Below are 23,208 nucleotides of genomic sequence, written 5' to 3' on the forward strand. Positions count from 1 at the left end.
TTGCGTCGGTGCTGCGCTGCGGTTTTGCCGTGGACGGGGAGGGATTTGCCGGACAACGCGTGATCCTGAGCGCGAGCGAAAACGCGTTGGTGCGCGTTTTGGGGTGAAAAGGGGGAAACGTGAGAGGTGCTGCGTGCGAGAAGCGAAACCCGCGACTGGGAAGTGGAAACGCACCGTCACTGTCGGCGTTTGTCGTGATGATCGTTAACGAAGCGGGTTGTAATTAACACCCAGGGGCGCGCGGGTTGCACCCGCCCCTTGCACGCTTGCACGTGCTCCTCGCGCAAGCCTTGCACGCCCGCGTGCCCTTTGCACGCGCAGCACGTGCACGCGCGTGCCCCCCCCCCCCCCCGCCGGTGCTCGGCGCTGGACAAACCCGGAGGGCGCGCGCTGCGCAGCGCCGCGCATGCGCGCCGCACCCCCCACCACGGTGGCAGCGCCGTCGGCAAAGCGCAGCGCCCGCCCCCCCCCTCCCCCCCGCGCTTTAGCGACGGCGCGGTCAGCCAATGGCGGGCGGCAAAGGGCGGTGATTGGCAGGCGCGCGGGCGGGCGGGGTGGGGGCGGTGAGGCTCCGCCCCCTGCCGGCGCGGTCTCCTCACGGCGGCGGCGGCGGCTCCATTTTCTCCCGCTCCCGCGGCCCCGCAGCGCCCGGTTCGCCTCAGTCCCGGCCGGCGGAGAGAGACCCGAGAGACTGCCCTCCGCACCCCGTTCTTCCCTCTCCCGCGCCGCCATGAATGAGGAGTACGACGTGATCGTGCTGGGCACCGGCCTCACGGTGAGGAGGAGCCGCCGTCGCCGCCCGCCTGGGCCTCGGGCCTGCCGCGGGCGGCCGCCGCCCTGCCGGCCCCCCCCCCCCCCCCCCCCCCGAACCCAGGCGCCTGGGTCCTGCCTGCCTCTGGCCCGCCTCCCCATCGCTCGCACGGGTGCTGATCCCCGCTCCCCCCGGGCGCAGGTGTCCTTTTGCCCGTCTATCACCTGATTATCCCCCCCTCAGCCCCGGGCTGGGGCGCCTGGGGTCTGCGGCCCACCCCCCCCCCCCGGGTACCCTGCTTCCCGGCCCCCTCCCCCGGATGCCGGGGTCTGTTCCCCAATATCTCCCGATTATCATTCCCCCTTCACCGCCGCTCGGACCTCGGGGTCCTTTTCCTCATCTGTCACCTCACCAGCGTAGCACCCCCCAACCCAGGCTGGGATGCCTGGGTTCCCACTTCCTCCCCCCCCCCCCCAAAAAAAAAATTATCCTGTGGTGGCAGGGTTCTGGTCTCCACCCTCCCCCGGGACACCTGGCTCCTTTCCCCCATCTCTCATCTAATTATCATGGCACCCCATCACTACCCCCCCCCCCCCCCCCCCGTTTGAATGCCTTCCCCACTCCCGGCTCGGCCACCTGCGTCCCCATCCCCCCCCCCCCCCCCGCAAAATCCCTAACTAGACCCCCGGGCTGAGTTGTGGTTTTTACAGGATTGTCACAGACCCCCATGTTTGGATGTGTCCCCCCCCGATCCCCGGTTGCCCGGCTTCCCCCCACCGCCCCGTGGGGCCCGGCCCGGGCTCCGGGGAGGCCCCGGGTCCGCGCCTGCGGGAGGCCCCAGGAAATGCAGTTGTTTAGCGAAGGGAGGGCGGGGGACGACGGACAATAAAACGCTACCGGGGATTTATTGCCTGATTTTTATTTATTTTATTTCATTTTATTTTTCAAAACCATTTTATTTTTCCCTTCACACACCGCTCCCCCCCCCCCCCCAACCCGAGGTAGCTGCAGGTCCATCGAGCTGTGCCCTTCCCCAGAGCCGAGCCTGGCTTAGGGTGGAGGCAGACCTGGTTATCCCCCCCCTCCCGCCTCCCCGCTCCGCCTTTGCAGCCTTCGGCTCTCCATCCAGCCCTGACTGCAGCAGGAGGGGGATGGGGAGGCGGGCGAGCCCTGCACGCCTGTCAAATTTGTCCGATTCCCCCCCCACACCCCAAAAAAAAAACCCCAACTCCTCTTTTGCGTTGTCGCTTCCTCTTGGTCATCCCTGAGGAAAGCTGACAGCTGATGGCACTTGGGGGTGCGGCGGAGGGAGGGGGATGAGCCATGGTGGGGCTTTGTCCTATTGTGGAGGATGCAGCCCATGCTGCAGGCTGCCGAGGGGAAAAAAAAAAAAAATGGCAGTGCCGCTGCCCGTGAGGTTTGCTGGTGGGGATTTCTTCTGGTTCCTGCCTTCCTTCGAACTGGAGAGATGTCTGGGGCCACTGCTAGCTTATCCGCTGTGGGTTTAGTAGGGGCTGAAGGGTGGATTGCAGGTTAGAAATAAGAGGCATTGTTTGAAGAAGGGGGGAAGAAAATCCAATATGGTGGAGAGGAGGTTTTTCTCGCTGTTAAATAGCCTTTCCTGCTTTTGTTTCCTTCTGGGGAGAGGTGGCTAGACAAAGAGATAGCTTTGGGGTTCACCGTGAGGGATTTCCCCCACTTCCCCTGTTGATGGTAATTGTAAATAGAAATACATGCGCTTCCTACTGTGGCTTTGGCGCTGTGATTGACGGGGGCTGCCACAGCAGCGAAGGCATCATGTCTGCTGACACAGGGCCGGGGCACGGCTGCTTAAGGCAGATCTGGTTTATCATCCCCCTGTTTCAAGTATGGGAATAATGGTAACAAAGCCAGGATGTGGCACAAAGAAAATGTGCAAAGTGTGGGAGCGTCTTCCCAGCTGCTGCTGTAGGGTAAACCCAACTTCCCTGGTTGCTTTCATTCCTTTCTCTCAAGGCTCTTCCTTTGAGGTAGCAGGAATGACTTACGAGGCAAAAGCTTCTTCCCTTTGATAGGGAAAGCTGCAGTCTGTCCTGAAGCCTGTCTCTGGCTTGCCAAAGCAGGGAAATGGACTTTTGGGGAGGTGAAATATAATGAGCTTCTAGGGAAGGGGCCTCCAATAGATCTGAGCGCCATTAAAATGTTAATTTATGCTTTAGAGTGAGCTGCGGTATCAAGTTGGTAAGCACCGTGCTTAATCTCAAACTGACAAATGCCAATGTAAATTTGACAAAAGGCCTCTTGTGAAATCACTTTTAAGACAAGCTAATGCTAATGATCAGCAGTTGAGTTAAAAGGAATAAATTACGGCTGTATTTTAAGGTGTGCTGACCAAACTCTGGAGCCAGAGAGCGTGCAGGCGCGCTTATTTTGCTTCTGATGTGTAGGCTTTACTTCTGAAATACCAACTGGGACAGGATGGATTTCATCTTGACGTGATGCGGAGAAGCGTGTGGAAAAGCACGCGGAAAAGCAGGTGAATGGAAACCAGAGGTCCTGGTGCAGCCAGGATGTTCCCGATCCTAAAATGCACGGTGTTGGCTCAACCGTTTTGGCCGGCGAGTAGTGTCGGAGCGGAGCCTGGTTCAGGCTGGGCCACAGGACTTCCTGCAGTCAGATGAGGCATCAGACTGGAAGTTTGAAGGTTGCTCCTCCAACTTTGGTTGGTACCAGTGCTGGCAGAGCCAGGCTCCCTGAGGAAAGGGAACTGGAAAACGCACTGCGTAAACACATTCGGTTGTTTCTTTCCTTTTCTGAGAGCCTCGAACTGTCATGAAACTTCAGGTGATATTTTCAACCAGCCTTTCCTTAAAGCTGGCCCTTGCAGAAATGGAGTGTTGGAGTCCCACCAGGCAACTGTTGGAGCTGAGTGAGCTTGGGTCTCCTCCGCTGAAAAGCCTCATTTGCACCTCATGTACCAATCTTGATGCTGCCTGAACAAGAGATTAACCGGGGGTCCTGTTTGCTAGATACTCGAGCGCTGTGCCCCTCTGCCAGGCTACCTGTTGGGCTGTGCCCATCTTACGTCTTGTCCCATGAGAGTTACCGCTTGACTTGCCCCAGGGACCATCGCTAGGACTTGTACAAAGCCCAATAAAATAGCTGTAAGCCAGACCATCTGGGAGAGGCAGCAAGCTGATCTGGAGGGTTTTTTCTTTCTCTTTCCAAAGTGAAAATTCAGTTGTTGGTTTAAAGAGCTAAAAATAAATTGTCGGGGCCTTTATAAAAGAGCCACAAATACAGCTGTTGCAGTGGTCATTCTGGTTGGGTCTGTGGGGCCACCGCTACCAAAGTGCCCAAGAGTGCATGCATAAATTCCACTTTGATGGATCTGAAAGCGCAACATGAATATTTTGTGTGTTAATCTTTTCTTCAACCAGTAATGAAGAGCTCGGGCAGCTCTAGGACTGCGATTACTGGCACTAAAATATTTAACTTTTTCCCTTATGGGAGACCCCCTTGCAGTGCCGAGCTTGTAAAGATATGTTTTAGCAGTATGGGGGAAAATAATCCCAGAGCATCTTTAATCCTGAATTACTGCTGATACGACGGCCTCGAAGTTACATGAGGTATAATTAACTTCACAGCGCTCGTACGTGAGCACTACGTTCCTCCCGATCCCTCTGTGCATTGAGCAGTGCTGAAGTGTCAGGCCATGTGTGCTAACTACAGGGCAGGCATTTGCAAAGCGCTGGTGGGTCTGGCTGCTCTTGCATGAGAGCTGGTAGGTCTTCCAGCTACCACATCCTGGAGGTGCTGGTGGGAATGGCTTCTCCAAGTTGCTCAAGCCTTAATAGCTTTAAGAACCTTGGCTTAGGCTTGCTAGGTGCGTCACGCATTGCAGATTAGGCAGCATCTTTCTCCAGACCTACTGCACAAACCCGTTTTTAATCTGGTGCGGTAATCGGCAGGCTGGAGAACACCTAGTGTTTTTTATTTTCAGACTTGTCTTTTTGGTTCGCCTTAATTTACACCTCTGTGGTCTGGAAAGGACTCGGTACGTGCTTACCGGGACGTTCGGGAGTGGGACGTTGTGCCCCTCTGACAGGCGTTATCTGCTTTCTGTGCTCCAGACAACGTGGGTTATTTGACATGAATGTTGGGCATAATTACGCTATCTTGTTTAGCCCCAGTAGATGAACGCTGTGTTCCTGCTGGGTTTTCACTTGTCGCAGGCACCAATGTGTTGAACTAAGCTTCTTACCTGCCAGCTGCCTCACCGCGTTAAAGCTATGTAAATCCACCGCAAAGATACAGATTCACTTTCTATGGGAGCAGAGTAGCCAAACTCTTGGGTTCAAGATATATTTAACTGTATAGCCACAGGCCTCGTTGCTTAAAGAGCCTAAATAAAGAACATCAAAGCAACTGCGAGGACCGAGTGGAGTGTCATTGTCCCTTGCATCATCCCCTGGTAGCTGAGGGGATTGCTCAAGTGCAGTGAGTAATTGCTTTTGCAGTTTGTATGTCTAAGCGGAGTCCAGCACAGTAAACGTAGCCAGCGTATGTTAGAGGTGGAATAGCCTGGGTGATGGTAACGAGCTGTGTGTAACTTCTTGCGCGCTACAGCACAGCCCTGTCTTTCTAAGAAAGAGCTCTTGCTGTGCCAGAACCCATTTGCGAAGACGAAGGGATTTTGCTAAATGTTCTGCGCAGAATCCTCCCCTCGGCGCTGTTAGATGGACCGCCACTGGCTTGAGTTTCCATTGGTCTGTCTGAGCCTTTCTGAACTGCCGCCCTACTTGGAGAAAATCCATGTAAACCTACTGGCTTCCCTTGATTCCTGAAGGCTTCTGAGTGTAGAAGGTGTATTTGTGACCAGTTCATGCAAGTGAGGGAAGAGCTGATGGTCTTAAGCAAGCATGAAAACGTCAATACCTCTGAGTTACCCTGACTCGTGGTTTGTTGTTTTTTTTCTTCCCCCCTCCCGTGGATTTGTATCGAATGTGCTGTCCCTACGTTTCTGATGCACATCGCTCTCTGATTCTGTGCTCTCTGGCCATTTGAAGCGGCCAAGCGGTGCTGCAGACGACATTGATCGCTGTAAGACTTGCTCTGTCATTCATTCGACAACACAATGCGAGCTCTTGGGAGCCCCTCGTAACCTGAACTGGCTGAAGCGGTGGATTATAGTAGCACAGCATGACTGTAATTTGCACAAAGATTGTGTTTGACCCCAGCTGGATGCCTGGAGCTTTCCCTGCCATGTCTTGGTGCCCTTTCTGCTGTCAGCAGCAGCCCAGTTTTACCTGCTTCCACAGGGTTGATGTTTATAATATGGTCAGAAAGGCAGAGATTTGAACTCTGACGCTTCCCCTTTTTTATTTGCAGTCTAAACTGTTTCTAGCCATTCCCTTATCGGTACAGGCTGTTTGTTTTCCTCGCTCCCTGACCCAAACGACATAATGACATATCAAGCAGTTCCTAGACGCAGACTAGTGCACCCGTGGATGTGTATAGCCAGCGCAGCCGTCAAAAGGAATTGCTGAGCTGGGAGGATAAATCTATTGTGCGTCTCGTGTTTTATGACCATGCCGTTGCCTCATCGGCTGCGAAGGGAAGCAATGGTGCAAGGCCTACGCGGGATTTCAACGCTTCGGGGTTCTGCAGATGCCTGGGTGATATAACGAACCTGTTAAATGAGTCTTGGATAAAATAGTATCGTAATACCTCCACCTCTATCCCCATATTGGTGTTTAATGGGTATGAAATAAGATTGAGAAGGTGCTTAAGACCTCTTATATCTTCTGCTGGTACCCAAATTTGCTCTAGGAGGATGCTCGCAGTTTGGGCAGGCAACCTGTTGAAAGGATACACGCTCACTGGGAAGTGACGGGTGAGCTATTCTGAGAAGATAGAGCAAGAAATGCTTTGATGTTTCCTTAAATGGAGGAAGGAAATCAGCTGACATCTGGACTGAAGAATGTAGCTTCTGCAGCTTTTACTGTAACTTCATCCCTCCAGTTGATACTTACTTTGTTTTGAAATCCTGGTTGGCTTCCTCGTGGCTCAGCTCCAGCGTGGACGTTGGCAGTCCTGTACCACCATCTGGCAGAGCTGGTGAGCCAGGGTTTTGGAAGATGTTCCGGGGGAATAAAACCACAGGTTAGAGCAAAGAGTCAAACCGGAGCCTTTGCGTAGAGCTCTGTGAAATTTGGTTTAACCGAGGAGATCATGCTGGCTAGTGGTGATGCACTTGGTGTGATAGTCCCACGTTGCCTGTGGTAAATCATTAACATTTGAATTGACACCATAAAAGCCACCTGTACTTTCACTTGTGCAGTTCCTCAGGCTTACAGGGCTCATGGCGCTCTCAAGTAGCAGCAGCCATTTCTGCTGTAAGGGTCTCTGCTTGCTTCAGCCTGTCTGGAAAAAGTGGAGGGGCCTTGTAGGACATGAGGGATCTGAAGTCTGTGGAGGATGGTATGGCACTGGAAGGAGCGGCTGATGGATCATGGAGAGGTTTTGTGGGAAGCACCGTGGCTGACTCTGTTCAGGATCCGCGTGGTGACCACGAAGCCTCGTGGGCACCGTGTTTTGAAATCACCCACGACTTCAGGGATTAAACTCGCAGCGGCCCGTTCTTGCTGTACAGCAGGCAGGCAGCTCCAGCTTTGCTCTTCGGGGCCTTGGCTGAATTACCGTGGCATCCTGGTGGGTAACGGGCTGGCTAGCGGTGCTGTGCTCTTCCAGCAGAGAAGATTTGCCCCTTGCCACCTGGAAATGTGAGAAACGCAAGTCCTCACGCCAGCGATGCCTGTCACCCATCCACGTGCCTACAGATGTTGAGATGCTTCAGAACAAAATACTCCCTCCTGCAAGCTGCCTTTACCGTGGGTTGGTCTTTGGCTGGTGAAGTTCAAGATGGTTTTAAAAGCTTCCTTTACACTGAGGATTTACTGGAGTTAGGATTTGCAAGTCACATAAACAATACGCGGTGGGAGACTTTTTGTGTTATAACTGTGGTTTGGCTGAGTGCGCTAACCGATACCCGTATTGGACAGCGTTGCCATAACACAGCTTGAAATAAGCCTCCTACACGCCGCAGCAGGGGGGAAGTGACACCCGAGGAGAGTCCTGAATGTTCCGTGGGGCAAAATGCATGTGGAGTAAACATGAGGATCTCAGCAGAGACGCGGATCTCTGCCAGGAGGGCCAAGCTGCTGGTTCTCTTGAATGGGCAAGCAGATGTGCAGCGGTGGCATCTCTCAGCAGCTGGATGTGGGGTTTTACAGGCTGAATGAAAGAAAACATGAGATGTGGCTGGAACCTATGGATTAGATAACATTGATGGTGAATGAGAACTCAATTGCAGATGTAATTCTGCCTTTGGAGAGAGTGGAGGCAGAGCAGGAAAGATCAGTAAAACCTCCATGATAAGCACTCCTAAGCGTGCAAGTATTCAAGTTTTTGTTAAGCTCTTTGGTGTGTGAATGCCAGAGCCGGTAACCGGGTTAGTTGCAAAGTTGTGTTTTAATGGGGATTTAGCCGTGCAAGTCCTTAGCTTGCTCTGCAGGCTACAATTCTGTCCCTCTGCAATTAGTCTCAGCCTCTTGGTCTTGCGTTCAGACGTAGCAGCTGATCTGCTGCTCAAAGTAATCTCGGTGTTTTTAATCTCAGTGGGTACATAGCAAGGATAGCAAAGTGTCTACTGAGATGATAAAACTCCCAAGTGGCTTAATTTATTCTTTATGCTACCTCTGTTCTCTAAGAGTAGCTGTTGACTCACTTGTGTGCCCCAGCGTGGCAGATAGCAAAGATTGAGGTTTTGAGGAGACTACCTGGAGTCCTTTAAGGCAAGGTTTTATGCTCCTGGTGTCACCCATAAATGAGGGTGCTACCTCCCTGTGAACATCCTTAATTTGATAGCTGGTGGTTTAGGAGTCAAGATGTTCCTAATCTAGCCCAAACACATGAGCTTCCCAGAAATATCCTCAGGGGAGCCCTGGAAGGTTTAAAACATCTTGGTTGGCCTGCCCGGAGCAGACAGCAAACCTACTAAGGGGTTACTCTGTCTCAAATAGAATTCTTTCAGCATGCATGTCTTAATTCTGGAGTGAGGCAACTGGTGTGCTTGTTTTCAAAGGACTGTGCAGGTACCTTCAAATCTAGGCATGCAGCAGGCTGTCTGAACGTGCTCATTAGGAAGAATGGAAGGAGGAGGCTCAAATGCAACTAACGTGTCCCTTGCATCCTTTGTTCCCTCTCTCCGTAGGAATGCATCCTCTCCGGGATCATGTCAGTGAATGGAAAGAAAGTCCTTCACATGGATCGTAACTCTTACTATGGAGGGGAGAGCGCATCCATTACACCCCTGGAGGATGTAAGTATGGAGGCTGACACCCGCCTATTGTGTCCTCCCCAGACACATAAAGGGGGCTTTCTTTCAAGCTATCCTAGGGGTGGATTCGAAGTAATGACTCTTAAGGGTTTCCTTTGAGTAAGGATGTTTTATGGCACTTCCACACCAGATAATAGTTGGGGACAAACCAGCATGTATGTTTATACGTGGTAGACAGCACTCGTTTTTTGTAGTTCCCAGCCAAGATTCAAGCACGCAGCATTTGAGTGATCCTTCGGAGGTATCATAACTGACAGTTAGATGTTAAAACTCTTTGGCTGAATTATTACTGCCGCGCTTGCCGGCAAACATTGGCCTGACAGATGCTGTGTGCTCTCTGTGCCTCAACGTTACACTTGGTCCTTGGCCTGCGAGCACTTCCAGCTAGGTAGGCGCCATCTCATTTGGTTACTGCTTGTGCCCTGTGATTGTGTAGCCCCTAAAGCTGTTAGTGAGGCTGATTAATTAGATGTCAGGAAATCACTGCTCTCCTTGCTGCTTAACGGGGTTAAATATTTATACTGGGGAATCTGATTTAAGTATGTGGAGGAGCCTGCCCTCTCCTGAAGCAGGCACTTTGATCAGATTACCTCTAGCAATGTTAAACAGTATTTCGGTTCAGCAGGTCATAAATTCCCAAGCTTTAAGCCTTGGAGGAAGAAAGACTGGATGAGCAGAATAATGCTGCCTGATTCTTACTGTAAGAATTTACTGGATGTGCATTGTGTATTGCATCAAAAATCAGACTGGAGCTAAAACGCTGGCCAAAAGCTTGCTGTGAAGAGCTTATGTTCAGCTGGGGAGATGTGGGGGTGGAAAGTGTGTACATGTGTGGGAGAAATTATACCCATAGATATTTCCTCTGCTATAATAAGTTTTGCATTCTCTCCGAAGCTCTACAAAAGGTTTAATCTACCAGGAACTCCACCAGAATCTATGGGGCGAGGAAGAGACTGGAACGTGGACCTAATTCCAAAATTCCTTATGGCTAACGGTAAGCGATACTGAGCTCCCACATCTGCCTCGTAAGCTTAGCCTGGGTTAGTGTTCAGCGCTGTAATCGAATAAACAGCCCTTCAGCTATCTCTTCGTGAACTTGTTGAAGCATTAATCAAAGAGCCGCGGAAAGCTCACTTGAGCTGATCTGTGTACGCTTATGCCAGAAGCAGCACGGCTTCTGTGCTGTGACTTGTTTTGGCTGTGGACCTCTCAAACTGGGAAGATGGCTCCAGCTCAGAGCGTGCAGCCATGGCATGTCTAGAAGGTTTGAACGTCCATTTTCCAACATCCTCTCGTAAAGTGTTTGCATTTCTAGCCAGAGTTAATGCCATGAATTTGTGCATTGTTATTCTTCCGTGGCTTAGGAAGAAATGGTTGATTCCATGGTGACTGTTAATCCCCTTTGTTCCTATTTTATGGCTTGCAGACTCTGTCATGCCTTATTGATGCTACAAATCCTCATTCTTTAATCTTTGTGTCCCAGTACTGGGACAGGTCTTCTGGACCAAATCCACTATCAGTGAAGTGGTCATCAATGCAAACAAGCTCAGGGGCAACTCATTTTGCCAAATACCAACCACTTGCTACTGGAATCTCTTGTCCCTGAAGCACGAGGGGATAGATGTTTTGTGTAGTGCCAGTCTTGCTCCAGGTTAGTGCAGTGGAAGAGTTCATAAGAGTCCAGTCAAGGTTTGGCTACTCTAGTCACAGCTTACGTTCAGCTTGCACGGGCATTGTGGTGCATTTCTAAGGGACAGCATAGAATCATAGAACAGAATCATCGAATCGTTTAGATTGGAAAAGACCTTTAAGATCATCCAGTCCAGCTGTTGTCCTAACGCTACCAAGTCCACCACTAAACCAGTTAAGGGTAGAGTAATAATTAATTTCATGTTTCCTGGCTTGGTGGCTGGATGATTTTTTTAATAAAAGTAAAACTAGAACAGAATCATTAAGGTTGGAAAGGATCTCCAAGATCATCAGTCCAACCGTCACCCCAACACCACCATGCCTCTGGGGATGTGACCATGGGTGAGGACAGGTAAGGGGGAAACATGCTGCAGGGTGGCCTTTACTCAGACAACTGATGGAAACGCAGGAGTGACAAGGAAGCTGTTAATTGCCTGTACAAAAGCCTTAAAACAGCCTAATAATTGCAGTAGTGAGTATCTGCCACACCCTGCCTGGTACACAAAGGTGTAGGAGCTGTGTGGGTTGAACTTGGTGCTGCCGTTGAAGGGTTTGCTGTGTTGGAAGAGCTGTCTGCCTTGGGAGAAGCGCTGTCCTTCTCTTGGCTTCTGGCTACAGACCAGCTGGTTGACTTGTGCCAACCCTCCTTTCCAGGTCAGTTGGTAAAGATGCTGCTCTACACAGAAGTCACTCGCTACTTGGACTTCAAGGTGATCGAGGGGAGCTTCGTCTACAAGGGAGGAAAGATCTACAAAGTTCCTTCCACTGAGGCAGAAGCCTTGGCATCCAGTGAGTAGTTGCACCTTGCTTTGTTTCCTCCTGAGGCTACCGCCCCTGAACAAAGGCATCTCAGGATATTCCGTGCTCGTGTACAAAAGAAGTCTTGACACTCCTCACGTGGTGCTGTGTGTAGACTCTATTGTGGTAACAAGCTCTGCTTAGCGTAGGATTCTTCTGCATCTCATTTGACTTAAACACCTCAAGGACTCTTGGGCTTCCTGAGCCTTGAGTTACTGTTGTCTTGGAGCTTTCAGATGGAGCCGCTCAAGCTGCCTGTTCTGTGGCTCATCTGGTGAGAATTTGGCAGTATTTTACTTCCTCAAGAGGTTACATTTGGGGCTTATGCTCCGAGCCGTGCCATAAATGTTCAATGTCAGGTCCTTGTTGGACGGAGTTGTGTGTGTGAAAAATGTCATGTTCATCAGCAGGCAAATTGGAATGAGTAATTCCGACATGTGGCACCTAGCTCAAATCTTAATTGTCATCTACTTAAATTTCACTCTTCAGATAAAATACTGATCATTCATAATAGCGTAGTGAAATACATTAGGAGCTGGCAGAGGGCAGTCCATTAGTGTTAGATGTGGGATGGATTTAGCAACTTCACTGAAAAGTCTCGTGATGAAGTGACTCCTGCAAATAAGGCTCCTGGTATGTGGCTTGTCTGTACATTGGAGCCTTCCTCATGGCAGATATTCCTGTTTGTTGTGCAGTAATCGGTTGTTCCTTCAATTTGGCCACGCTGCTGTCTCATAAGTGGTCTCTTAAGAGACTCGTACTGGTAGAAGTAGGAGGTGCCTTTGGTGCTGTCTCTGCCTTTGTGTTTCAGCAAGTCCAGTCTTGCTTCTCCAATTTGTAGAAAATTAAAATGCATAAATGGTGCCTTGGCCAATCTTGTGTTTGAAGTGTTGACCCTCGCAGCACTTGCTAGTTCCTTGGCGAGGCTGCAGTAGAGCCCAGCACCGCTTGCTTTGACGGTAAGTCTGGTAGATGCCAAACGTGGGTCTCTGCTTAGGGAAGCTCAGGTTGGGCTTTACACCAGGCCAAGTGGAAACTGCTCTCCAAGCTTTCCCGCAGCTGGGAGTAGCATGTAGAAGCTTGGCCACGCCTTGAAAAAATAGGCTGTACTACCTCTTGAGGTCCGGTACGCCAGGACAGCTGTCACTGTGGAACAGCTTGGCAGATGTTGGTGTCTCTCCTGCTCGAATGGAGAGCCTTGGTTAGCCCTCGAGGCCAAACTCCGCATTATCGAGTGATGTTTGAAACGCTCGGCAGTTCTTACCCGCTTCTGATACTCTGCGGCAATGTGAAAAGCCACTTAGTAGCTGTGTACGTTCTGACAAAATGCCTTGTTTTTAGGCTTAATGGGCTTGTTTGAGAAACGCCGGTTCAGGAAATTCCTCGTGTACGTTGCCAACTTTGATGAGAACGACCCCCGAACTTTCGAAGGCGTTGATCCCAAGAAGACCACCATGCGTGACGTGTATAAGAAGTTTGACCTGGGGCAAGATGTTATAGACTTCACGGGCCACGCCCTCGCGCTCTACAGGACTGACGAGTAAGTGTGGGTTCAGTTGCTCCCCCAAATCAGCTGGGGTGCTGGGTGCTTACAGCACAGGCCTTGCAAATTGAGGGTGGGATGTGTCTTGCAAAGTGTGCCTGTCCACGAGTGCTGCACGAATCTTAAAATATGGGGTCCTCTGCTGATGGGCTATTTCAAGTTTGTGAGTTCCTGAGGTTAACAAAGCATCTCTGTCCTGGATAAAACCCCTTGTGACACTAAGTGCTTCTAAAAGGGAACTTCCAGGGAAATTACTTGCCAGGAGCAGCTGGAGGGTGGGGAAGGAAACATCATGGGAAGTAAATGTTTTGCGCTCTGAGTGTATTCTGCTGTTGAGTCTTGGTTTGCGAAACGTTGCAAATCACGTAACTGCCCTCTCCAGCTATCTAGATCAACCCTGCCAAGAAACAATCAACAGGATTAAGCTCTACAGTGAGTCGCTGGCTAGATATGGTAAAAGCCCGTACCTTTATCCCCTCTATGGCCTTGGAGAGCTGCCCCAGGGATTTGCAAGGTGAGAACTAGGTTTTGAACTCCAGTGTTTTCTCAGCCCTGCTGTGGTACCTGGTGGGGGATCAGATGTGCGGAGTCAGGGCTCAGGCTTCTGGAACGTGATGCCGCATAAAAATACCGTGGTCGTTAATGGTTCTCTCGCTGTCTTAATCAAGAAGCGATTCCTTCGTGTGAGATTTGCTTCTTTCTGGGCTTGTTTAACGCGATTCCTGTCAGGAGCGGTAGTTCCGGGTTTGCTCAGAGATACTGTTTGCAGCATGTAGTCTATCCAAGAAGTCGGATTTGCCTACGTTGTGCAGCCTGCAGCTCTCACGCTGTAGGACTGTCTGGGTTGCGCCAAGCAGATTCTTTGTAGCTGGATGTAACTGCACCTATAATTTGCTCCAAATACCGGCCGACGCCTTGCAGAAAGAACAGCAGATGCCATCTGCTGCCTAGATGTTTAAGCAGCATATTTTGAAGAGGTTTAAGTCTAATGTGTGGCTTGTCCAAGAGGAACAGAAACAAGGGGCTGGAAGGGCTGTTAAAAATCAAACGCGCACCTGTGGAATGTGCTGAAGTGGCTTTATTCTTGCAGGCTAAGCGCTATATATGGAGGCACCTACATGCTGAACAAGCCCATCGAAGAGATTGTGATAGAAAATGGCAAAGTGGTTGGTGTGAAGTCTGAAGGGGAGGTACGGTACTTTCCAATTCTTTCCTTATTCCCCACCCCGTGTCTTGCCTCTCAAAACTGAGGCTGTCGGCCATCGATCTGAACGACTGCAGTAGAAAAACCCTCATCAGAGCCCTAGGACCAAAACTGCTTGGCCACTGCTGTTTTTCCCCATGCCAACTCGCTTAAGACACGTTGCTGTTTTCATGGCGAGGACATGAACAAATCAGGCTGGCTAAACTGGAAGGGAGCTGCTTGCTTGTGTCTGAGCTGGGTATGGAACCTGCTCTGCCCTTGACATTAAGTATTAGCTGCTCAGACAGCTGGCACACAGCCTTTCTGCAGCTTCTTCTCAACCTGGCGATATAAAACTAGCGAGAGTCCTGCGAGCTGCTTGGAAGCTATAAATGTGCTCCCAACCAGAGCAGGAGCTTCACAAGACAGTTTAGCACTTGCTGGTAGGGAACGTGTCCCTTCTGGGGAGGGGATGATGTGTCCTGGCTAGCAGTGGAGGTGATAATCCATGCCATAGACTGATGTGCCCAAGTGCAGGCTGCCTGGAGGCTTCAAACTGGTCAAATGTTAAACTATTACTGTAAAAATGAGTTCTAACGCAAAATGGTCAACTCTTAGCTGTTTGGGTCAGCCTGGACTGCAGCAAGTTATGGTCCTAGACTGGAAGGACTGGACTCTGTAGTGGTTAGAGCCTAACTGTGCAGCAAATGAAGGGGAAGATAGAATCATAGAATTGTTTATGTTGGAAAAGACCTGTAAGATCATCCAGTCCAACCATTAACCTAACACTGCCAAGTCCACCACTAAACCAATTAAGGGTAGAATAATAATTAATTTCATCTTTCCTGGCTTGGTGGCTGGATTATTTTTTAATGAAAATAAAACTAGAACAGAATCATTAAGGTTGGAAGGGATCTCTAAGATCCTCAGTCCAACCATCAACCCAACAACACCATGCCCACTAAACCATGTCCCAGAGTGCCACGTCTGCACATTTTTTGAACCCCTCCAGGGATGGTGACTCCACCACCTCTCTGGGCAGCCTGTTCCAATGCTTGACTTCTCTTTCCATGAAGAAATTTTTTCTAATATCCAATCTAAACCTCCCCTGACGCAACTTGAGGCCATTTCCTCTCGTCCTAAATGTGATTGATCGTGCAGCTCTGCGTGCTCTTTTAAGAGTAATGCACTGAGACTTGGATTGTCCAAGCTGAAGCGTGCTGCTGGCAGCGAAATAAGAACCTGATGCAGGAACGGCCACCTCAAACCACTTTTGGTTTTCCTCACAGTCAGCTGGTTCCTTGCCTCTGGCTGTCTGCGTACACACCTCCACGCGGTGGTCACGCAAGGTCTGTCTGTCTCTGCAGGTTGCTCGCTGCAAACAGCTCATCTGTGACCCCAGCTACGTCTCGGACCGCGTAACGAAGGTCGGCCAAGTGATTCGGGTAATCTGCATCTTGAGCCACCCGATCAAGAATACAAACGATGCCAACTCGTGCCAGATCATCATTCCACAGAATCAAGTCAACCGAAAATCAGGTGTGTGGAGAGTGGGAACTGCGGGGGTGTGCGCAGTTCTCCTCACGCTTGGGTTGAGGCAGAGCGGTCGGTAAACGGCCTCGCGCCAACCACACGCTCTGACAGTCTGGTAAATATGAATCAAACGGGAGAATGCGCTTACTGCTGCTCCTGTGGCAGACTTCACGTCCTTGTCCAGAAATCCTTTAGGCCCCAGCGAGGCTGGGCTTTAGTTTAGAGCAGCGGTTGGGGGCGAAGCGGGGATGCCTGTGGTCAGAAAGGCGTGTGAGGAACCCGCTGAAGGAAGTGCCCCAACCTGGGAGAGGTGGGTGAGGAGCACGGGGGTGCTCTGGGAGGGGGGCGAGGGCTGAGTGCAGGAGGGGAAATGCTTCCTCGCCCTTGAACAGAGGGGTGGGCTGGCTGCTAGGGACCCCGCCGGCTTTCAGGAGCCGTCATAGCCACAGGAAACAGAATTTTGGCGATCTCACAGCAGGGCTGCTCGTGTCCGTGCCCCTGAGCCAAGAGACTGAGAGCGCATAGGCCTGCGGGGCAAGGAGAGAACTCGTTCAAGCGTGGTTTTAAACGAGACAAGGAGGTACCAAGCGTCTGGGGAGCAGGCAGAGGCGCATGAGCGTGCAAGCTAGAGGAGGTTTTTGCGATGAGGCCGTTGGCTTGCCTGGCGCATACTGACCCGCTGCTGTGGTGTGCTTCCCCAGATATCTACGTCTGCATGATCTCCTCCGCGCACAACGTGGCAGCGCAGGGGAAGTACATCGCCATCGCCAGCACTACTGTGGAAACCGCGGACCCAGAGAAGGAAATCAAGCCGGCCTTGGACCTCTTGGAGCCCATTGAGCAGAAGTAAGCCCTCTACGAGCCCTCTCTCCCCCTTCTCGCCTCGCTGCTCTCCGCTGCGAGCGCTTGGGCCTGAGGCGTGAAGGCAGAGGGGATCCGAAGGCCGTTTGGCTGCACAGAGGTGCTGAAACTCTGAATTTCCTCTGCACCTTGACTGCTGACGCCCTTCAATTCAGCCGTTCTTGTGCCCATACTGATGCTCGGCGATGCTTTAAAAACCATTCTGAAGCTCTTTTTTTGACTCCTTCCAGGTTCGTTAGCATCAGTGATCTGTTCGCACCGACCGACTTGGGAACCGAAAGCCAGGTTAGTGAGCGCCGAGCTCGTGTTTGAGGGGTTGAGGAGAGAGGCTCGATGCTAAACTGCTGCTTCTCTTTCCAGATCTTCATTTCTCGCACCTATGACGCCACCACTCACTTTGAGACGACGTGCGATGACATCAAAGATATTTATAAGAGGATGATGGGATCAGAGTTTGACTTCGAAGAGATGAAACGCAAGAAAAATGATATCTATGGGGAGGAGGAGCAGCAGTAATGAGAATCTCTAATTAGGAGAAATTTAAATCGGCTAATATGAATATATAAGGAACTTAATGAACACTGTATGAAATTCAATATTGTAAGGCCTGCTTTTGTAATCCCATCTCTGAGAGATTGAAGAGTACTGCACTGGTAATGTTCCCCTTTTGGATATCATGTGTTAATTATTTCATTCTAGGAGGGCTGCTGTCCAGAATCTGGCAAATTACTGACCGATTTAATGACTAACCTCGTAAGCGAAAGGCAGACTGAACTTTTTTGTTTGTTTGTTTGTTTTTGCAGACATAGACGTTGGTGCAGATTTGAAATAACTCATTGACAGCTGTGTCTTACCTTGTATTTTTAATCATTTGTAAACATCCTTCACAATTATGTGCTTCTGGTGAGCTAGTAGATGTGACAGTTGTCACTCAAACCTGGAAAATAGAAACTGAGCACTCCATTATTGTGGACAGCATCCCTAAAGTCTCTTCCCATCAATCTAACTTTGTGGCGAGTTGTATTATGGACAAAGCCCACATCTATTGTAGCAGCAAATGTTGGCTTAGTTCTGGGCACAGAACTTAACCTCCACTTAAGCTTCTAAAACTGTTTACATCGGTTGGGACACAGCTGTGCCTAAGGCTCCTTTGTGTTTTAATCTTAATAAAATTGAGAGAACAAATTACAGAGCAGGCAAGATGTGGAAGTATTTTCTGTACCCTGGTGGCTTCTCGGATGGACCAAACGGCACTGCGGTATCGATATGACAGAGCCTGTGCGTCTCGTGTCTCCTGAAGGCTCCAAATGATTTCTGTACTGCGAAGTAAAGCCAAATTCTGGAAACCAGTCCTGTGCTCTGGTCTGATTCACTTCAGTTGTAGGAGCAGCATCTCCTTTCCGAGATCCCTTGGATCTCCGCCTGCCAGGGTTGAACCGGGAGCGGTGCAGAGCATTTCCTACTAGAAAACAGGCTCCGACTTCCTCACTTGGGCTTCCCTGCCCCGGCTGCTCCAGCTGCTCTGGGGCTGCTTTTGGCAGGGGAGAAGCTGCGGCAGCACAGGGCCTGCTGCTGTGGCTAAAGCCGGGGCTAGGCACAAGCCTGCTCGCTCCCTGCAGCCCCCCTCTGTGCCTACATCCAAAAATAGCACTTGCTTGAAGCGGCAGTAAGTAATTCGTGCTCTCACGGCTCCTCTGCAGGGTATTGATCGCTGAATAAGTGATGCTCCTCTTCCGAGCAAGTCTTATCGCTCCCCCGGCTTGAATCTTGCGGCCTGAAGCGCTCCTGCTGTTGGGCGGCCGGCGTACAGTGAGGAGCAGGGCTCGTGTTTATACATGGTGATGCCAAGTGCCAGGGGAAAAAAAAAACCAGAGAAAGTGCCTTGGAACAGCTTTCTCCTGCTCTCAGCTGCTGTGCTTGGCCAGGTAGGTGCTGGTAAAGGGCTTCTCCTTCCCTTCGGCCGTAGCCGTGCCACTCTCCTGCTGCCGCTGAAGAGGAACTGGCTCTTTGACCGCATCTCCTTCACAAAGCGGCGCTGTGCTAAACCTGGCTGCGGCTGCCCCTTTCCTTCCTCCCTCCCTGGCCTTGGCGGCTTTTGGTGCTTCCTCCCTCCCTGGGCACCGGGTCTAGGAATGACCTTTCCGTTTCAAGCCGCTGGTGCCTGCATTGCCGGAGCGAGGCACGCAGCGGTGGCTGGGGGAATTCTCCCTTGCCTTGCGCTTCCTCTCTCCAGCTGCTTCAGGGCTCAAGGTCACCAAGCTGAGCCTGTTCAAAGGCAGGACAGACCTTAAATCAGACCTTAAATCATTCTGTTACCCCTCTCCGCTGTAACCTGCTTATTCCTCTGGCTCCCGGTGCCCCTTTCCTGCGGGGAAGGAGGAGGGTATTGATCCTGCAGCCCCGAGGCTCCGGGTGCCCACCGCTGTTGGTGCTGAGCCATCTCGCTCGCTCATTCCGGCGTGAGCGTCGAAGCTGGGGGTAATGCAGAACAAAGCTGATGTCTGGTCTACGTCTGAGCTGGGAACACTGCCGTACTCCACCGCTGAGGGTGGGTGCTGAGTGGGAAGCCCCTCTCCAGGGAGCAGCGGTGCGTGAAACTTAGTTTTTACTTTTTTTGTTGTTGTTGTTGTTGTTGTTGTGTTTCATTTTGGTTTTTTTTTTTAATTAGTCAAACTCTACACAAAGTCTTGCATCCTTTTATTAAAATTAAAAAAGAGGACAACCCTGTCCTCCACAGCCGTATGTTACAAAGGTTTTTTTAATGCGGCGTTTTCTTCCTGGTGCGCATTTGAGCTACCACAAGTAAGAGGTGGTGGGTTTTTTTTTTTGTTTGTTTGTTTTGTTTTTTTTTTTTTGTTCCCACACCCTGTGGTCTGGCTGTTTACAAGCCTTCCGCGTGCTGGAACACGCTCGAGTCCCAGCAGTGAAATAGTACCGAGAGGCAACACAGAGGACTTGACACGTAGTGTAGAGCGGGCTGCCGCAGGCTCACCGACACTCAGGTGATGGTCGCTAACACCCATTTAAAACGTACACCCACCCCAGCGACTAACGCATGCGTCTTGTGTACGGGAGGTACAGCAACAGCCACGTGGAAAATAATGCATTTATCGTAGGCTTGTATTGCTTCTAACCTTCAAGTAAACGGCTTTTTTTTTTTATTTTTATTTTCCTATTTCTTCCAAGGTCAGCTGCACTAATCACTTGAAAACAATAATTTAAAACTGTGTAATGTTAAAATAGCTTCTGTCCTATATGCAACTTGACGGCAGGGAGTAAATCCCCGGGAAGATTTGCATTAGCCATCTTTAAATAACTTCTTTACACAGAACTAGAGCCCACCTTCCCCCGCCACCTCTCTGTGCCCGGCTCCTGTGGGCAGCACCCAAAACCCACCAGGACGTCGGGGCCATCCCGCAGAGGACCAGGACACCCAAACCGGCGCCGCGAGGCCCGGGGAGGAGCCGCACCGTGGCTTCGCTTCGTCACCTGCAACACAGAGACGTGGCACAAGTTATTGCTCCGCTCCCCTCCTCACTCCGGGCAGCGCTGACTTCTTGCAGAGCTTCCCCGAGGGAAGCGCCGGCGTGTTTCCCGTTGCCAGCGGTGCCGAGCACGGCTCGGCTGAGCACGGGCCCTCCCGGGTACGGCTTCAGGAGTCGGCCCTAAGTGTTGGCAGAGCCGGAGCAAATCCTACAGCCAGCCCCTGGGAAAGGTCCCGGCTCTGCTGCGGGACCCCACCTCCCTGCCCGCCACCCTGTAGAAAACCTGGGAGCTTCCCCCGGACTTTTGGGGGAGAAGGGGACAATCCTGACCTCCCCCACTTACCAGTAGCTTCTTCTAAACGGGGCAGCTGCTTTCTGCACCGTCCCAAGGAAGGTGTTGACATCGGCCACAAGGATTCCTTTGCTTTCAAGGACCTCCCTGCTGACGCTGGGCTTTTCTGCAAAGGAAGGAGCGGCACCGTAATTGAAACAAGCAAACGAGGTTGTTCTGAAACCTACAGAAAACATCCCCAAATCCCACCGCAGTTATTCTGGTTTGCAACTGTGAGCAGCTTAACAGCGCTGCTTTGCAAACAGGCTCAGCCCAGCAAGGCCAGAATTAGAGCGTGACGTAAAGCCATCCGCAGGCTCAAAAAATTGCCAGAATTCACCAGCGCTCCAAAAATCATTTTGCCTTTTACTGCATTGACTTGCAATGCATCAACTCACACCTTACCCGTGATTCTAACAGAAATGGGAGCAAACCGGGTGATTCTTGTCCCTCCTCCACCGCCTCCCCAGGCCAATTTAAGACAGTGCTTGTGGGGGTTGAGGGCACCAGCACAGGGCAGCACCCATAGCCCACCCTTACCTGTGAGATACACAGCGAACCTGGCGCCAACGTGCTGAACTTGCAGGTTCAACAAACACTTGACGTACTCGGACTTGGGGGACGACCCGGAGTCACAGGCATGGTAGTGCAGCACCTCGATGAGATCGGTTCCTTGGCACAATTTGAGGATTAAGTGCTTCTTGCGGGCATTGGCGTCCACCCTGCCGGGAGAGGGGCAAGGTGAAGTGGCAAGGGGCTTCGCCACTCTGTCCCCTCCCAGGGAATGAGTGGGTATGACGGGACCTGCCTTTCCCCCCTCCGTGTGTTTCTTCCAGCCTCATGGGTGCCTTTACGCTTGCTACCTTGCGCTAAACAGAGATGGCAGGAGCGGGTGTCACCGTACGGATCGTGCGTGCAGCAGGAAATCAAAACGATCCCTTGCTCAAGGCAGCTCCAACAGACCGCGACTCGTTATCCCACCACAACGGAGTCGAGAGATGCTATGTGAGTGCCGTTGACAGAGCACAAAGAAAATGTTTGCTCCACAGCAGCATCCACTCTGCACAGGTTGAGTCCTCATCTCACAGACGGCTATAAAATACCCAACCCCGAGCTTCTGCGACATCTCACCACTCAAGGACTGAAAATCAGGTCTTCAGAGCGATTACTTTGTGCTATCACCATAAAGGCTGAGTGTGGAGAGGATCTGAGATGTCATTTGTTGTAGCATCTTCTGCTGTGGTGGGTTTGACCTTGGCTGGATGCCCGGTGCCACCAAGCCACTCTATCACTCCCTCCTCAGCAGGACAGGTGGGGAGAAAATGAGATGGGGAAAAAAGAAAAAAAAAAACCCAACCCAAAACTTTGTGGGTCAAGATAAAGGCAGTTTAACTAAAAAAAGGCAAAAGCAAAGGCCGCATGCAGAAGCAAAAAAAAGGAAACAAAGATTTTATTCTCTACTTCCCATCAGCAGGCAATGTCCAGCCACTTCCTGGGAAGCAGGGCTTTGGTACGCATAGTGGTTGCTCCAGAAGACAAATGTAAATAACGAATGTCCCCCCTTCCTCCTCCTTTCTCTTAGCTTTTATTGCTGAGCGGACATCACAGGGTATGGAATACCCCTTTGGTCATTTTGGGTCAGCTGTGCTGGCTCTGTCCCCTCGCAAGATCTTGCCCACTCCCAGCCTACTGGTGAGGGGGGAATGTTGGAGAGACAGCCTTGACGCTGTGCTGCGACTGCTCAGCAGTAGCCAAAACACGGGTGTGTTATCAACACCTTTCCAGCTACCAATGCAAAGCCCAGCACTATGAGAGCTGCTGTGGGGAAGATTAACTCCATCTCAGACCCACTACCTCTGCTCAGACAGACCAGACCAGTTTCCTCTTTGTTTGCAGGTCGTACTAGAAAGCCATCCTTTCTGGCCCGTGGTCTGGCATTAACAAAGGCAGCCTGCCTGACAAAAAAGTCCCCCTCTGACTTCAAACATGATAAAAGCAGGACACTGCAATGGAAAATTGTGCTCGTTTTGGCTGGGGTAGAGTTCATTTTCTTCACAGTAGCTGGTATGGGGCTATGGCTTGGATTTGTGCTGGAAACAGTGCAGATAACACAGCGATGTTTTAGTTACTGCCGAGCAGTGCTTCCACAGAGCCAAGGCCTTTTCCGCCTCCCACCCACCCCACAGCGAGCAGGCTGGGGGGCACAAGGAGCTGGGAGGGGACACGGCCGGGACAGCTGACCCCAGGGATGTCCCACGCCGTGTGGCCTCATGCTCAGCACACGGAGCTGGGGGAAGCAGAAGGAATTGGGGACGTTCGGAGTGATGGCGTTTGTCTTCCCAAGTCACCGTTACGCGTGATGGAGCCCGGCTTCCCTGCAGATGGCTGAACACCTGCCTGCCCATGGGAAGCAGTGAATGAATTCCTTGCTTTGCTTTGCTTGCGTGCGCGACTTTCGCTTTCCCTATTAAACCGTCTTTATCTCAACCCACGAGTTTTCCACTTTTATCCTTCCGATTCTCTCCCCCATCCCACAGTGGGGGAGTGAGCAAGCGGCTGTATGGGGCTTGGTTGCCAGCTGGAGTTAAACCACAACAAAAACATTTGCCCTCTTACTTCTCTTTTTCAAATGGCATCTTTTAAATACACATTGT

The 23,208-nt window shown here is 51.2% G+C and overlaps 2 protein-coding genes across 3 annotated transcripts in view; one reads left to right on the forward strand and one right to left on the reverse strand.

The window, feature by feature from the left end:
* The first annotated feature begins 690 nt into the window (after nt 1–690).
* GDI2 (GDP dissociation inhibitor 2) lies at nt 691–18,067 on the forward strand. 2 transcript variants are annotated; one of them, XM_075717016.1, is made up of 11 exons: nt 691–775; nt 9,006–9,113; nt 10,026–10,125; nt 11,475–11,609; nt 12,960–13,158; nt 13,544–13,675; nt 14,252–14,351; nt 15,712–15,883; nt 16,579–16,723; nt 16,969–17,023; nt 17,099–18,067. In XM_075717016.1, the coding sequence occupies exons 1-11, from the start codon at nt 731–733 to the stop codon at nt 17,252–17,254; spliced, it is 1,347 nt and encodes a 448-aa protein (XP_075573131.1). In that variant the 5' UTR covers nt 691–730; the 3' UTR covers nt 17,255–18,067. The 2 variants fall into 2 exon arrangements, with proteins under 2 accessions (XP_075573131.1, XP_075573138.1); XM_075717023.1 differs by lacking the exon at nt 11,475–11,609.
* A 2,495-nt stretch (nt 18,068–20,562) lies between these two features.
* Nucleotides 20,563–23,208, reverse strand: part of TASOR2 (transcription activation suppressor family member 2) — a 37,258-nt gene continuing 34,612 nt past the window's right edge. Inside the window, exons 22-23 of the mRNA XM_075727583.1 lie at nt 21,095–21,276; nt 20,563–20,681 (exon numbers count right to left, since the gene is read on the reverse strand). Coding sequence (XP_075583698.1) covers nt 20,563–20,681; nt 21,095–21,276 — 301 coding nt within the window. The remainder of the gene's footprint in view (nt 20,682–21,094; nt 21,277–23,208) is intronic.

This window comes from Pelecanus crispus, chromosome 1 (assembly GCF_030463565.1).
Source record: "Pelecanus crispus isolate bPelCri1 chromosome 1, bPelCri1.pri, whole genome shotgun sequence".
In the NCBI taxonomy this organism is placed as follows: domain Eukaryota; kingdom Metazoa; phylum Chordata; class Aves; order Pelecaniformes; family Pelecanidae; genus Pelecanus; species Pelecanus crispus.

Excerpts from the sequence above, each read along its gene's own strand:
- GDI2 (XM_075717016.1), top strand. The coding sequence starts at position 731 with ATGAATGAGGAGTACGACGTGATCGTGCTGGGCACCGGCCTCACG. Across the intron at positions 10,126-11,474 it reads AAAATTCCTTATGGCTAACG|GTCAGTTGGTAAAGATGCTG; the intron begins GTAAGCGATACT and ends CCTCCTTTCCAG. Across the intron at positions 17,024-17,098 it reads ACTTGGGAACCGAAAGCCAG|ATCTTCATTTCTCGCACCTA; the intron begins GTTAGTGAGCGC and ends TTCTCTTTCCAG.